The sequence below is a fragment of the Mytilus galloprovincialis genome, chromosome 9 (genome assembly GCF_965363235.1).
Source record: "Mytilus galloprovincialis chromosome 9, xbMytGall1.hap1.1, whole genome shotgun sequence".
Taxonomy (NCBI): Eukaryota; Metazoa; Mollusca; class Bivalvia; order Mytilida; family Mytilidae; genus Mytilus; species Mytilus galloprovincialis.
In genome coordinates this window covers 33,731,084-33,746,198 of record NC_134846.1, presented here as the reverse complement: position 1 = coordinate 33,746,198, position 15,115 = coordinate 33,731,084, and the positions used below count along the sequence as shown (strand labels likewise).

The following is a 15,115-nucleotide window of genomic DNA, read 5'->3' as shown; positions in this document are numbered from 1 at the left end:
TCAGACAGTTTTCACTTGACCTCGACCTCATTTCATGGCTCAGTGAACAAGGTTAAGTTTTGGTGGTCAAGTCCATATCTCAGATACTATAAGCAATAGGGCTAGTATGTATATTCGGTGTATGGAAGGACTGTAAGGTGTACATGTCCAACTGGCAGGTGTCATCTGACCTTGACCTCATTTTCATGGTTCAGTGGTTATAGTTAAGTTTTTGTGTTTTGGTCTGTTTTTCTCATACATTATGCAATAGGTCTACTATATTTGTTGTATGGAATGATTTTAAGGTGAACATGTCTAACGGACAGATGTCATCTGACCTTGACCTCATTTTCATGGTTCAGTGGTCAAAGTTAAGTTTTTCAGTTTTGGTCTCTTTATCTGATACTATACGCCATAGGTCAACTATATTTAGTGTATGGAAATATTTTATGATTTTATATATTAGTCACGCAGGTTTATTTGACCTTGACCTCATTTTCACGGTTCATTGCTCAGTGTTAAGTGTTTGTGTTTTGGTCTATTTTTCTTAAACTATAAGTATTAGGTCAACTATATTTGTTTTATGGAAGCATTGTTAGCTGTACATGTCAGCCTGGCATGATTCATCTGACCTTGACCTCATTTTCATGGTTCATTGGTCTTTGTTTAGTTATCTTGGTTAATGTAACGTTTATGTGACAGTTGTAATAAAGCTTTATACTTAGGACTATCAACATAATATCAATGATTAGTAAAGAAGGCGAGACATTTCAATGTGTGCACTCTTGTTCCATTGTGGTGTCAGATATTTTCTATTGTGATGTAAAAATTTACGGGAATCTTTTTGATTCCAGTAATGGTGGACAAATATAAAAGCAGTGTGTTGAATATGATTTGTGTAGAAATGATGTAAAGCAACTAATTTTCTCAACATTTGCAGGAAGAAAAAATAAAACATGATAATAAATTGTCTATGTACTATGTACTATTACATCAGGAAGAAAAAAAGAAAATCCCGAAGTCATGAAGTTGGCTATAAAAGGGCTGAACCTAAAATAAAGTGTCCATCAAAAATAAGTTGGCCTACAGTAGACAATGATCATTCAATTGAATTATAAGATTCAATGTGAAATAGGTTCTACAACATATTTTTTTTATCATGTTTTAATAGTTGACACTTATGTTATAAACAATATAAATTTCTAATATCAGAATTTCACTTTAGGCAACCATATTTTATAGTAAGCTAAAAGTTACAAATAAGTTTTCCAATAACAATGGGATGACAAACTTAATGATATTAGTTTAGTAAGAGGTAGATGTCCAATTACAAATGGATTTAGAGTGACCATGAACTGGTTTCTGCTTTCCAACAGGGCATGTTTAAAATTTTGGATAACAGTAGGTCTGTGGTTAAGTGAGTGAGTATGGTAAGTTACAGTTAATGAAGGTATTTCATATTCGTCTTCCCTACATTACATCACAGCTAATAAATAATCAGATTGAACCATTTACTTTGACTTCTGCAAAATAGGATTTGAGGTCATGTAAATTTAACCTTCCAACTCTTTACAGCAGTATACTACTGTTGCCTTTATTTACAAGTTAAAGTTTAAGATTTTTCTTTTTAAAGTTTGAAAACAGAATGCATTGCCGAATATTATAATTTAAAGAATGTTAAAAATGTTATGTCTGAATTATCAATAAAAATCTTAAATTATTATTTTATAACTGTTTTGTTTGTTTGTTTTTCTATAGGCCAAGGTCATGGCCATGGAAACAAGATAGGAAAGCAGCTACATTTGACAAGCTACAGATTCCACTTCCTATTCAACATCCTGCCAGCATAGCTATTTCTATATACAACAGGTATGTGACTATTTAACAAGCTACTTATTCTACTTCCTATTCAACATCATGCCATCATAGCTATTTCAATATACCACAGAAATGTTGTTGTTTGTTGACCTAAAACACCACAAAATATAACTCAAACTAAATATTTGTATTGATAAAGATAATGTACTAAGAGTTAACCAGTTCTACCTCTTACACAGTGAGAAGTTAAAAGTAGTTTAATAATGTGCATAAGTAATAGTTTGTTCACTGCCTATTTACAAATATAACTAATGTTAGGAATATGATAGAAAATCTTGCCTTTCTTTTATTCCAGAGAACATGACCAGAATCCAATAAACTATGATGACTATTACTGTCAGAGGATTATCAGAGCTACAAAAGAGGTACCGTATATGGGTGATCCCATATCTAATGATTTTTATGAAGTAGAACTCACAGACAACACAATTGAAAATGAAACACCTGAAAAAAATATAGACAACTTAAGTAGTCCTTATTTACATATAGCACAACAAGAGCGGTCATTTTCAGATGAAAACATGGCTGCAAGTCCCATTTCAATAAATGAAGTAGACATTGTTGTTCACAGTTCACCAATGTCAGCGGCACTAAATGAAACATTGACGGAAGGAGATGTTGTGGTGAACGCTCAATACAAGAGTGATGTTGCAGTGAAAACTTCCAATGAAGGTGACATTGTTGTGAATACTCCAGAGAAAAGTGATGTTGTGGAAAGAGTTTGCTTCGAAGACAAAGAACGGGACACAAGTTGTGCAATAGATATACCAGACATACCAGATGCTGATGCATAATTCACTTGGTAGAAAATGATCAGAGGAATTCATCTTCTTGGTTATTAATCATGGGGAGATAACTTGCAATAGATTAACTCCTTTTCGATCTGAAATGGAAATAAAATCTTCTTAATATGTCCTCATTCGTGGTGGCCCAAACCAACATTTCATACAATAACCTATTATGTCAATTTTTTCTGTCTTTACGAAAAAGACTCATACCATTTCAGTATTTTCACCTAAGTCTGTCTGTCTGTGTGTATGTGTTTATTGTCTATCTTAGTGCTTTGAAGTCTTAAGCTTTCATGGTGCCACAGCTTCTGAAAACAGATCATGTAAAATTATTTGAATAGTGAAAATGCATTGAAGTTTTTTGGTTCATGTAGAAGTTAGTGTTGTAGTGATGTTATACCCTGTATGAACATTGATATTTGTACTTTGAATGTACATAACAATGAACTTTGACTGAACAAACAATGCAATGAATCTCACATGGATCATAGTGGTGTCTGTGCAAATCATGATGTTTATATTTGTGTAACTTATTTTAAAAAAAGGTGTCACTAGTAATTTATTCAAAGTCTAGTCCTGCCAATTACTATTTTTTAAGTGCTTAATTTTATTTTAGATTTTTTATTGACATATTCATTTTAATTATTTTGAATATCAGTGGTGGATCCAGAACTTTTCCGAAGGGGGGCGCTGACTGACCTATGGGGGTGCCTGCTCCAGTCATGCTTCAATGATTCCCTATATTATCAAACAAATTTTTCCCACGAAAGAGGGGCCCGGGCCCCACAGGCCCCCTCTGGATCCGCCTATGAATATAATTATTTTAAGAACATCATACTGTTATAAGATTAATTTATTTTTAAAACAGCAACCAGTTTCATCAATTGTTTCCCTTGAAGAGATTATAACTGACTAGTTCCAAGGTACTATGACTTGATGTATTGACTTTTTATTACCCATGTATACTGTTCAAGATTGCATGTTTAAATGAAAAGTTATGATATGTATTTGTTTGCTTTCAAAACATAACAAAACCGCTATGAATTCAGCATGGCCAGTAACTGCAATGAAATAGAATCATCAAAACATGCACATGTGTGATTGGTCACTTCTGAAACTAAATAAATTTCATATACACTCAGTTCTTTTGAATTGACCTTGAACGTTTTTTTTTATATTCAGTATGTTTATGTGTCCACACTTTTATACATTTGTTACAGTAAGAATGAAAATACCATAGATTTTATATATGATTTTGATAAGCCCTGAGAACATTTTCAATTGAATGAAATTCTATAAGAAGGAAACTACTGTAGATTTCATATATGATTTAGAAAATCCTTGTGAAGATTTTTAGAAGAATAAAATTCGATAATGGATGGATCATTATCTTCATGTGGACATAATAATTTCATAGGCTTACATGTGGGTCTGGTTTGTGTTTACAAAAAGAGAATAACAGGCAAATAAATCAGAATGAAAGGCAAACAAAATTAGAAAATAGACACAAAATAAAGAATAAAGAATAAATGGGAGCTGCTTTGTAAAGCATAGAAAATAAGGGGGTGTTAATGTATAAAGAAAAGAGAATTATGGGCAAAATGAATAATAAATAGAGAAAAAAAAAAACACAAATAAAAACCCGCCCAGACCCTCTAACATAATGGAAGAACCAAGACTAAAAAAACTCACTTAATATATTCACCAACCAATAAAAATGCCATTTATCTTATACCAAAATAAGTATGTTACATATATACATGATATACTTATATAAAAGAATGTTTTCAATGAAATTCTACAAGAGCATTTCATTTTCATAGTATGAAATGATGTTTTATTTTCTTAGTAGAAAATCATGTCCATGGAAATAGGTCACATGTTATAAGAATATATCTACTGTTTAAATGAAAGTATCATGCCGTAATTAATTCAGCTGTAGGGAATGTCATTTTATTTTTTACTAAAAGCATGAATTTTAAAACTGAATTAAATTTGTCATGTTAAATTATTTAGTTTCCTGGACCATATCATTGTGCCAAACTTATAATATATATTTTATAACCTTGCCACTTTTTATCATCACACATATTTTGTCTTCCTTTATATAGTATGTTTCATTCATTTTTACATGTTTGAGTTCACCATCAAATTTTACCAGTGTTCTACTTTTATTTTTAATGGGACCCAAGTTTATTTTCCTATTTGATTATTTATAGATTGTTAGAAGGTTGATGATTTATTTTTAATGGTAGTCATGTATTTTATATTCTTGTGTTTCATGGAAGTTGTGTATTTTGTTGTTTCATATTCTGAACATATGTTATTTTGCCTAATGCTAAATCTATATGTGTATTATTTCTATTTTCCTTATAAGTATGTAACTTTAGTACTGTTGGACTTGTTTTGGTGCTATTCATTAAATATTCAACATTATTTGTATGACAATGCTATCCTCATTGACATATTTGCATTTTATAAACTGATTAAATGTTAGGTAGTTATTCTCACATTTGTAATTTGTTTCTTTTCATTATTTAAATGTTTGGTATTTATTGGTTGATAATGGTTTGTGGGAAAATACAAGCATTTTAAGCAAGTATGTTGCTTATAATATCAGTTTTCTTATTTTGTTTGTATAAATTTAGCACAGTGGATGTAGGAATAGCTGCTTATATCAATATTAATAATGCATTTGATTTAAAACAGGGTTAAGCCATTTTTGAATTTTTTTTTGGAAAATATATATATGTATATATATCTTGCATGTTTTGATTATTATTGTAAATACAAGTCAGTAGTGATAGATTTACAATCTGAAATTGAGGACTGAGTTGCTTCTTTATCGACTGATTGCTCTGCCAAACTGGCGTCGAAGACATAGATGTTTTTTTTATTAAGGCTATTCATCCCCAGAGTGCTCAAAAATGGTGGTCTGAAGGATTTACAACAAAATTTTGCAAAAGACAGACACAATATTTGTATTTTGCACTAGAAATAAATGTGAGGTTAAACAGATTTTCTTCAAGCACCGCCATGGGAAATGGATTTTGAAAACTCTAATATCCCTATAGCTACCTTTTATGCTTAATAATAAGAAGCATATTTAATGAAGGAGTGCATTGTCTAGTGTGGAAGAGACATTGCTTGACTAAGGAGGACTTGTACCTATTTTGTAGGGATTGAGGGTTTTTGTTGATTTGTACTTATCATTCCATGATCTCATGTTATAAGAATGTAAATATTTTGACAGCTTTTAGAAATAGTATATGCTTCTGTAGAAATGTAATGTCCATGCAAAGTTTTTTTCTTTAATCTTGTGAAAGAATGCCATTAAACCAGAATGGGAAAGTAGAATTTTTCAACTGTTGAGTGAAAGGTTTGAAAAGTATAATATTTATTTGATGTTTTAGATTACTAAAGAGTCAAACCAGGATAAGAAAAAAAAATAAAAGTATTTTGCATATTTCAAACCAACGCAAAATTCAAATTTAATATTTCCACTTTGGAATCATGGAGTACCTGAGTAAAAATTCAACAAAAAACTCCATTAAAATACAAAAAAAACCACCCTAAAAACAAGCATAACTTGAATATGTTATCTTATTTAAAATTTAGATGTTCAGTTGACAAATTACCTTATAAATTTCAGAAAAAGAAGAAATGAGGTCAGTATAAAAATTCTACTTATCCTAGAGTTTTGACAGTCTTTATCTTGATAGGGGTTTTCTGTAACTTTTTGCTGCTGCTAACAGCTTCACCAGTCTGGAGATATATAAATTGGAGCACATCCTTAGACCTTACTGCTTTAAATAATCTTTTCCTGTCTTTGCTAACATCTTATTACAATATAGATGGATTTAATATATGTACAGCATGCATGACACAATAGCAGAATTTGCAAAAGTTTTTGTTTGAAAAATACAACAGAATACTCTTTACAGATGAAGTAAAACCTAATTGCCGGAACTTATTTTGGTCTGGTTGCACTAAGTGCAAATTGACGTATAGTAGGATGAGGAAGGGGTTGTACCTATTTGTCTACATAAGTCATACCAGTCCACATTTTTGAAACTTCACAAAAAGATTGTGAACAAATTGATGTAACTGTCAATGGTGAATAGTTTTTAGCATGTTAAGCATCTGTTATTATGGAATTGTTTATTCATTTTCCCAGATAAAAAAAAATGTGCCAAGGTTAAGTGTTATTTTTGTGCCAATTAACAGTGTATGAGAATAAAAACACACCAACAAAGAAAAACTTGTTAAATACATCACTTTGAGGTTGGCTACAAAGGAGTGGACTTTAAAAAAATGTACATGATGTATCTACTAAAATAAGTTTTCTAACATTACTATGATGTTTTATTATCATAATGAGTCTTAGCACATACAAAAAAGTATTCCATGTGGTCCATTCTCTTCGTAATAAGGCAACAGTAGTATACTGCTGTTCAAAAGTCATAAATCAATTGAAGAAAAAACAAATCCAGGGTTACAAAGCAAAACCTAGGGAACACATCAACTATAAGTGGAAAACAAACGAATAACTGGAACACATGAGAGCAAGAAAAACAAAAACAAACACACACTATAGTGTTGTTGGATCAATTTCAATCATTGTTAGCCTCTGAATTAGTAATTACTGGAATGTAAAAAGAAAACATCTTTCAATTTCTATAAAAAGAATTATCTGTAGACTTGTGTAGAAATTGGTTCCTTTGAATTAAAATAAAATAGTTGGAGGAGAGTGGTATTTAGTCATAAGTAGTTGCTAGCTTTTTGTGCCTTTATTGTTCAAGCCAGGTTGTGAAATTTTAATTTACTTGTTTTCTTATTGCAGATAATATGAGAACACCATCTTATGAATTAAGTTTAAGATTGTATAGACATATAGTTTTACTTTCACTTTAGAATTATATATGATTGTATTGGACACCTTTTTGTACTTTCACTTCAGAATAATATTAAGTCACTGTTATTCACTATGTTTCTGTATATGGGTTGTTATTAAACGTAGATATATGAAAATCATGGTTATAATTGGATCTTTTTATTTTAGTGTATTTCTGTCCTTTTGAATTTTCAGACAATGTGGCCATTGGTTAACAAATTATTGTAAGAACATAAACAATATGAGTTACAAAATATAATTCCATTTTTATAGTCATTGGGAACTTTTTTAAATATTGCAAAATGCTTGTTAGGTGATTAAGTTTTTATGAAGGAGATCAATTGTTGAGGTTTTGTGCACTATATATTTATGATTGTGCTTCACACAGTTTGTATGCTCAAAGTTGTTTATTTTGTAACTACAGATGCAAGATTTTATTCATTTACATAAATCATATCATACTCAGTCTTATCAAAAGATAAATTTACAGATACATATTTCCTGTTTGATAATTTCAATCCAACTTTTTTCAAAACTGCAGTCAGCTCCTACATTTTTCGGTCAGCAATATATTTGTAAAGGCAGTCTGTTTTGGTACATTTTTTTTAACAAAGATCTGTGGTGATACTTGGGGGAAGATTTGAATTAATACCAAGGAGGTACTGTTGTTCATATCTTGGATTTGTAGATTTCAGCTTTACTTAAATGCAGATTTTTTTAATTTAAAAAGATGTAAATTTTTTGTTTCAAAAATAATTTACAATTTTACAGTTTTACAAGATGTAGCCTATTTGATTGATTGATTGATTGATTGCAGCTGTTTTAGTGTCCAGTATAAATTAATACATGTAAAATACATTTTTTGTTACACTATCTTCTTGATTATGAATATCAAAAAGGTTTCTTTAAAAAAAGCTTTGTAAAACATATTTTCGTTTGGTGATGTAGAGCTTTATACAACCCCAAACTAACTTACATATTGTCAATAATTTTAGTAGCATAAATTATTGATATTTATCTACTGAAAAAGGTAAAACTGTTTAAAGGAGTAGGTGTTGTAATGGCCGATTCTGGCCTCAAATTTCAGGTTCATCTAACGAAAGATTTTGGATATTTTTAAAAACTTAAGTGTCTATTTCAGTAAGTTTATTTGAAAGATTTTAACTGATCAAGGCATTAAAAACGCTCAGATTCAAGCTTAAATATGAAACATCTATCAAATATGTCAAAATTCGTCACTTTTCAGTGGTTTCTGTCAAAAATTAAAGTTGCCGCATCCGTGTTCAACCTCAACCTTTATATACGGTATGTATTATTATCAAATACAACTTACATTTCAATATTATGAATGAACACGAATGCGGCCACTTTCATTTAAGAAGAAAACGTCTACAATTTAACTAAAATACTAAAATTGTGAAGATTTCAGTAATTTCGCATGACTTAATGATGCTAGTACCTGATGTATGTTAATTGTATTGTCAAAAATAGCCCATATTTATGTAGCAGAAGCATTCTACTTTCCAGTAAATAGATAAAAGATTACATTTTCACAATTTTGTAAAACTGTTATATTGTAGGGCCAAAACCTACTCCTTTGAAATTGAGAGAGCAATTGTTTTCAAATTAAAAAATTTAAATGTCAAAAGTCATGATAGCCAAATAAAAATAATTATAATTTATTTACTATTCAAACCCTGTTTTAGACAAGGAGGCATTTCTAGTTTGTCTAAGCATTGTTTAAATCTGGGTTTTTTTAAGAAACCTTCACTTTATGAAGTCCAACTAATTCAATGGATGCTAAGAGATTTATTGACAATATGTTAGTCAGTTTGGAGTCGTATTACGCTCTACATAACAACTTAATAACAAAAATCTGTTTCACACAGCTTTGAAAGTTTTACTGGACAAAAAATGGGTTATTTCATAAATATTGGTGAAAATTATCTTTTGTTGAAAAAAATAATTGTACTCACAAACTCCTGCAATGTCAAAATCTTCTCTTGACAATATTCACCCATATTGAATATTCGACATGCATTTTCTTCTTTTAATCTTAGTATTCCACTTTTCTTCTTGATTATGATTTAAATATTGTTTGTTTTATGCAAATACTTAGGTTAATGATTTATTTGTTATTTTTTCTTACATTTTGTGCAATACATCATTTGTACTAACTATTTTAATGCATATAATCTGCAATAAATTATTTTTCATGTGTACTTTGTTGTTGTATATGCTGTGAAGTACAACTATGGAAAAAAGAAAATCATAGAATCTAGCTTAGAGTTACAGAAATAAAAGAGAACACACACAATTGTAAAAGATATTTAAACAATTTCGTTTTGGTTTTTTGTTTATCAAAGTTATATTCCCATTAATTACACCAGAAAATGAGAGTGTCAGATACATTACAATAACACTACAAGAAGCAGACAACCCTATTATGAGATACAGTTGCATTTTGCACATTACTAAAAAAAGTTTTATCTCAATCTTTGAGGTACATGTCTTATACAAGAAAAAAAATAGCTCATAAAGAAAATAAAGAGATTTGGTTTGATAGCCAATGAAACAACAATACACCAAAGACCAGTTGATGTGAATAGTAAATTAGTTATAGAACTCTTATCATGGCAATAACTATGAAGTCATGAGGTTTTACTACAAACTTTATTTTTCAACTTTCCCATCTGAACCATGACATTTATATGATGACTTAGGTTTCCATAATCCAACATATTGTTTGTACGAATATACAGATTTATTTGAATTTTAATAATAAATAACTTCATACAATAGTTTTGTTATTGCAATTTTCACTGAGATGAAGGACAAAAGAGGGACGAAAGATACCAAAGGGACAGTCAAACTCATTAATCTAAAACAAACTGACAACGCCATGGCTAAAAATGAAAAGACAAACAAACAACAGCACACATGACACAACATAGAAAACTAAAGAATAAACAACACGAACCCCACCAAAAAACTAGGGGTGATATCAGGTGCTCCGGAAGGGTTAGCAGATCCTGCTCCACATGTGGCACCCGTTGTTTATGTGATAACAAATCCGGTAAATAGTCTAATTCGGTAGGTCACATTCATGAAAAGAAGGGGATTGTAGTTACGACGAAAGGAACATATCCGATATCATTTGTGAAACGGTTATTCCATAACGGTCAACCAACTCGTGATGGCGTCCGTAAAATTTACGAAGGAATGATTTCAACTTCACCATTTGGAACTCTTGGTTTAATAGCTTCCTTGTGAGCAGCAACCCTCTATCAAGAAAATCATGATAGGAAATGCAAGCACGGGAATATCGTATCAATTGGGAGATATATACCTCGTATGCAGGTACTGCTGGAATGTTGCTACTTACAAATGGAAAGTTCACAATTGAAAAGATGAAATCATCTCTTTTGCCGTAAAGTTTTGTTTTCAATCGACCCTCATTGTCAATTTCTAGATGTAAGTCAAGATATGAGACCGACTTAACTGTATCTGTAGTATCCTTTATCTCTAGCTCGATGGGATAGATGCGTTTCACATAGTCACCCAATTTTGAATCATTTAGTGAAAGAACATCATCTATATAGCGGAAAGTAGAGTTAAAGGATATTGCTAACTACTTATCGTTCTTCCCAAGAAGTTCCTGCATGAAGTCAGCCTCATAATGATAAAGAAACAAGTCGGTAAGCAGAGGGGCACAGTTTGTTTCAATTGGAATGCCGACAGTCTGTTGAAAAACACGTCCTCCGAACGTAACAAATATGTTGTCAATCAAGAAATCAAGCATCTTGATAATATCAGTTTCAGAGAATTTTTGGTTTGAATCAGAGTGATCCTTTACAAAGTAGGATTTATCCCTCCCTAAGACAAGATACTTGTGTCTACGTTGGCCATTCTTTTTTATGAAGCAAAGCAATACCAAATCTTTCAATTTGTCTCGTAGTTTGGAATGTGGAGTGGACAACAAAGGACCTATCTATATATATATAGATAGACCATACAAATGAAGTATTAGGAACATATACTAGAGGAGTTCATTGCTAGCAACGGAAACCTAATGTTTGTGACTTATAAGCTCTATACACTCTGTTGTACAATCTTATATGTTGCAAGTTACTAAGAGTGCTTTTAACAATACATGGGAGTTACTTTATCAATGACCATTGGCTAAAATCAATTTTTGGTATGTGTCTTATTAAAATGTTTGCCTGTCATACAAACGTCAAATCATGTTGACATCGTTTTCATAATTCAGTAGTTAGAAAGAGTTTTGGAATTATAAAAGTGAGGAAAGAAACGAGGAGAGTCATAAGTGTATCAAAGAGATAATAAGCGGAACATAGAGCTACTAATTGAACACAGCAAGAGAGTTCTCCATCTGGGGGCGGGCTTCAGCTGGTCCCTATACAATGATGCATGTTTAGATTTACTAAGTAACATTTATTACTAAGGGAACCTTTCTGAAATTTTATCAACTGTGATTTTTCATGATTAGAAACTGAGAAAATTAAAGTTTTTTTCTTGATTAAATATTTTTTTTATTTTCGGCGTATAGATTTTTCTTTCTAACAAGAGAGTAAATGTTTTCTTGGTGAACTTTAACAAGTTTGTTATCATTTAAAGGGGTTTTTAGTTCATCAAATAATCTTATTACATGGGTGTAACAAGATTTTGAATAATATGAAAATTTGTTAAGAAAGACAGGAGGTCCCTCGAAATCATGATACACAGAATGAAGTTGGAGAAGGCACCATGTATTACATATACAGTTAAACCTTTGTTAAGCTTTCTTAGTTTCAGTTGTACTTAAGAATCTTACAACATTTAATTGCTATAAAATTGTCCAAACTAAGCTTTCATATAGTTTTTCTTTCTAAAAGTATTCTATATTTATAAGAATCAGATATCATTTTAAATAAAACATCATATATTCAGTAAAATATGTGTGAAATAACAATATGCTGTTGTTAAGTTTTCAGGGGAGATAACCTAAAATATTATTCTTTTGAATAAAGACTTTTTGAAAGAAAAGTTATTATCTCCCACATGGAAACTTCCTACAAATATATATTGCAATTTTACACATATTTTACTGAATATGAAATGTTTCAATTCACATAATGTCTGATTCTTATAAATATAGAATACTTTTAGAAAGAAAAACTATATGAAAGCTTAGTTTGGACAATTTAATAGCAATTCAAAATAAACAGTTCCCCTTCAGCATGGAAATGAATATAATATAACTATACAAACGGATACACTAATTTTGTCACAAAATCATTAAAGTGGAGCTAAAGTCTTATAGGATTGTAAGTATGTTTTATTTTATCACCTTGCACTTTCATGACTTGGCTGTGGTTTTCTACAGCAATTGGTTCAAATTTCTGACCAGTTGAACAATTTGATTTTATAAAACAAATTGCAATTTGGTCAAAATTTTGAATGAGTTGTAATTGGTGGAGAGCAACATTAACAGTCAAGTCACTGTAATATAAATGAGAATCTTACAGCTTCACCATAATTAGGTCACATGGACTTATAATTCACTGACCTGCATCTAGATGGCATACAATGTTTGTTACATCAGATAAATATGAGAATGGAAATGGGGAATATGTCAAAGAGACAACAATCCGACCAAAAAGCAGACAACAGAGAAAGCTACCAATGGGTCTTCAACACAGCAGGAAAATCCCACACCCAACGGGGTCCTCAGCTGGCCCCTAAATAAAATTGTGTTATAGTTCATGGAGAACACACTAAACTCCAAAACCTATATATATGAATTAACTAAAATTAAAAACCATACAAGAACATAGATATATTCTTGTGTTTCAATAAGGGTTTTTGATCAGGCATTACAATATGATTCATAAAACACATTTCACAATGAAATAATGAAAACTGTTTATATATTTGTATATATCTTATATATATCACGTAAGCTGTATTCAAGTCAGGACCATAATCATAAAACGAGTTACCATTACTATTGTAGCTGTATACTAATTAACGTTTCGTCTAACATCAAGACATTTATTGATATAATTACCTAGTATATATTTCAGAGAAAAAAAAATTTCATTCTCGACTTATCATATAAAGTTTGTCTCCTTTGTGAGGTCTGGAAATATGACATATATTGTTTACCTCTTTGAATAATATCTACATATAATCAATCTAAATATGACTAAATAATTATAGGAGTCGTCAGCTTCGTACTTGAAGTTCAGATCGACTTAAGCAGTTAAGGATGTACTTTGATGAAATAAAAAAAAATCAAGAATTTGAAATTGATACAATAAGTCGAAAGAGCATTAATAAAGGGACAAAATAAGGTAAAAATATTGAGAGTTCATGGAGCTCCTTTTCGAGATATTTGATTTTATAAAATATGGCGGGAATAGGCTGACTCTGACTTTTACCTTATATTGACATTTTGGTCTCAAATCAAAAGAAAAGAAATCAAGAACCTGCTTATATTTTGGTAAAATACCTTTTATGAACTTATTAAGTCTAATATGAAAAGATAAATAGGTGTCATGGGGCTAACATTTTACTGTGTATCGTATGGGAAAAGGCCAAGGATTCTGAACATTTGACACAAATTCCCAAACCACACCCAAGTACAATGTTAATTTATTTTTGTTGACCTCATTTAACAAATTGCAGAAAGGTGATACTATTGTCACTGTTTGTCATTGGAGTATGTGTGTGTGTGTGAAAAGGAAGGGGGTTAGTCATAGGATTGTTCATGTGTAATTTAAGAAATCTAGGACAATACCTTGTTAATGCATTGCATTTAAGAACATTTATGGAACCCAATCAAACTTGGTATACATAATACATTTCAAGATTTAGTGAGCAGGGTGCAGCTGAGGTCCAGGGTATTACAGACTTAACTGGTTGAGCAAGTTAATGAGACTTGATTCATATAAATCAAATTAAACAGAGTTCTGTGATACTTTTAATATACACGTCAGATGTAATAGGTCAAGGTCACAGGACTCTGAATCAAAGCATCGTTAAAAAATTGCAGACTACACTGCTTTGGCAAATTTGTATGAACAGATGGTTTCACCTATTGTTTATCAAGGTCAAATATATCCCTGATGACAAGTGTTAAGGTCAAATCTTGATAACTTGATACAGACTTACATTAAACTTGTATGAAAAGAGTATTAGACACAATTATTTTTCAAGGTTAAAGATATCTCTGTTATCTAGGGTGAAGGTTAAATCTTGACAGCTTGGTACATACTTAAATTAAACTTGTATTGATTTTCAAGGTCAAAAGGTTAAAGTCAACTCAATATGACTGTATAGCTTGTGGAATCTTCTTACAACTAGACATACATTATTTCCTTCCAAGAGAGGTTGATGACATCACAAGTTGAATGAGAGGTTGAAGATCAAAATAGTTATATTTTGTAATTTGCCATTTTAGACACCAAATAATGTCCTGCAATTTCATAAGGCTTTGTGGTAGAATTGCTTATGCTGGTTTTCAGAATGTCTGAGTAGGCTATGAGGCATCAAACCAATCTGATATTCTAGT

The 15,115-nt window shown here is 30.9% G+C and overlaps 1 protein-coding gene across 3 annotated transcripts in view; it reads left to right on the top strand.

Annotated features, from left to right (window-relative positions):
• The window catches only part of LOC143044850 (uncharacterized), a 105,488-nt gene extending 95,729 nt beyond the window's left edge, over window positions 1–9,759 (top strand). The window contains exons 32-35 of one of the 3 annotated variants that reach the window (XM_076217042.1): window positions 1,738–1,848; window positions 2,153–2,222; window positions 6,298–6,313; window positions 7,489–9,759. In XM_076217042.1, the coding sequence (XP_076073157.1) occupies window positions 1,738–1,848; window positions 2,153–2,222; window positions 6,298–6,312 (196 nt within the window). In that variant the 3' untranslated portion in view covers window position 6,313; window positions 7,489–9,759. Of the gene's footprint in view, window positions 1–1,737; window positions 1,849–2,152; window positions 3,569–6,297 lie in introns of those variants that run through there. The other 2 variants (XM_076217041.1, XM_076217040.1) reach the window with 2 other exon arrangements.
• Window positions 9,760–15,115: the final 5,356 nt, after the last annotated feature.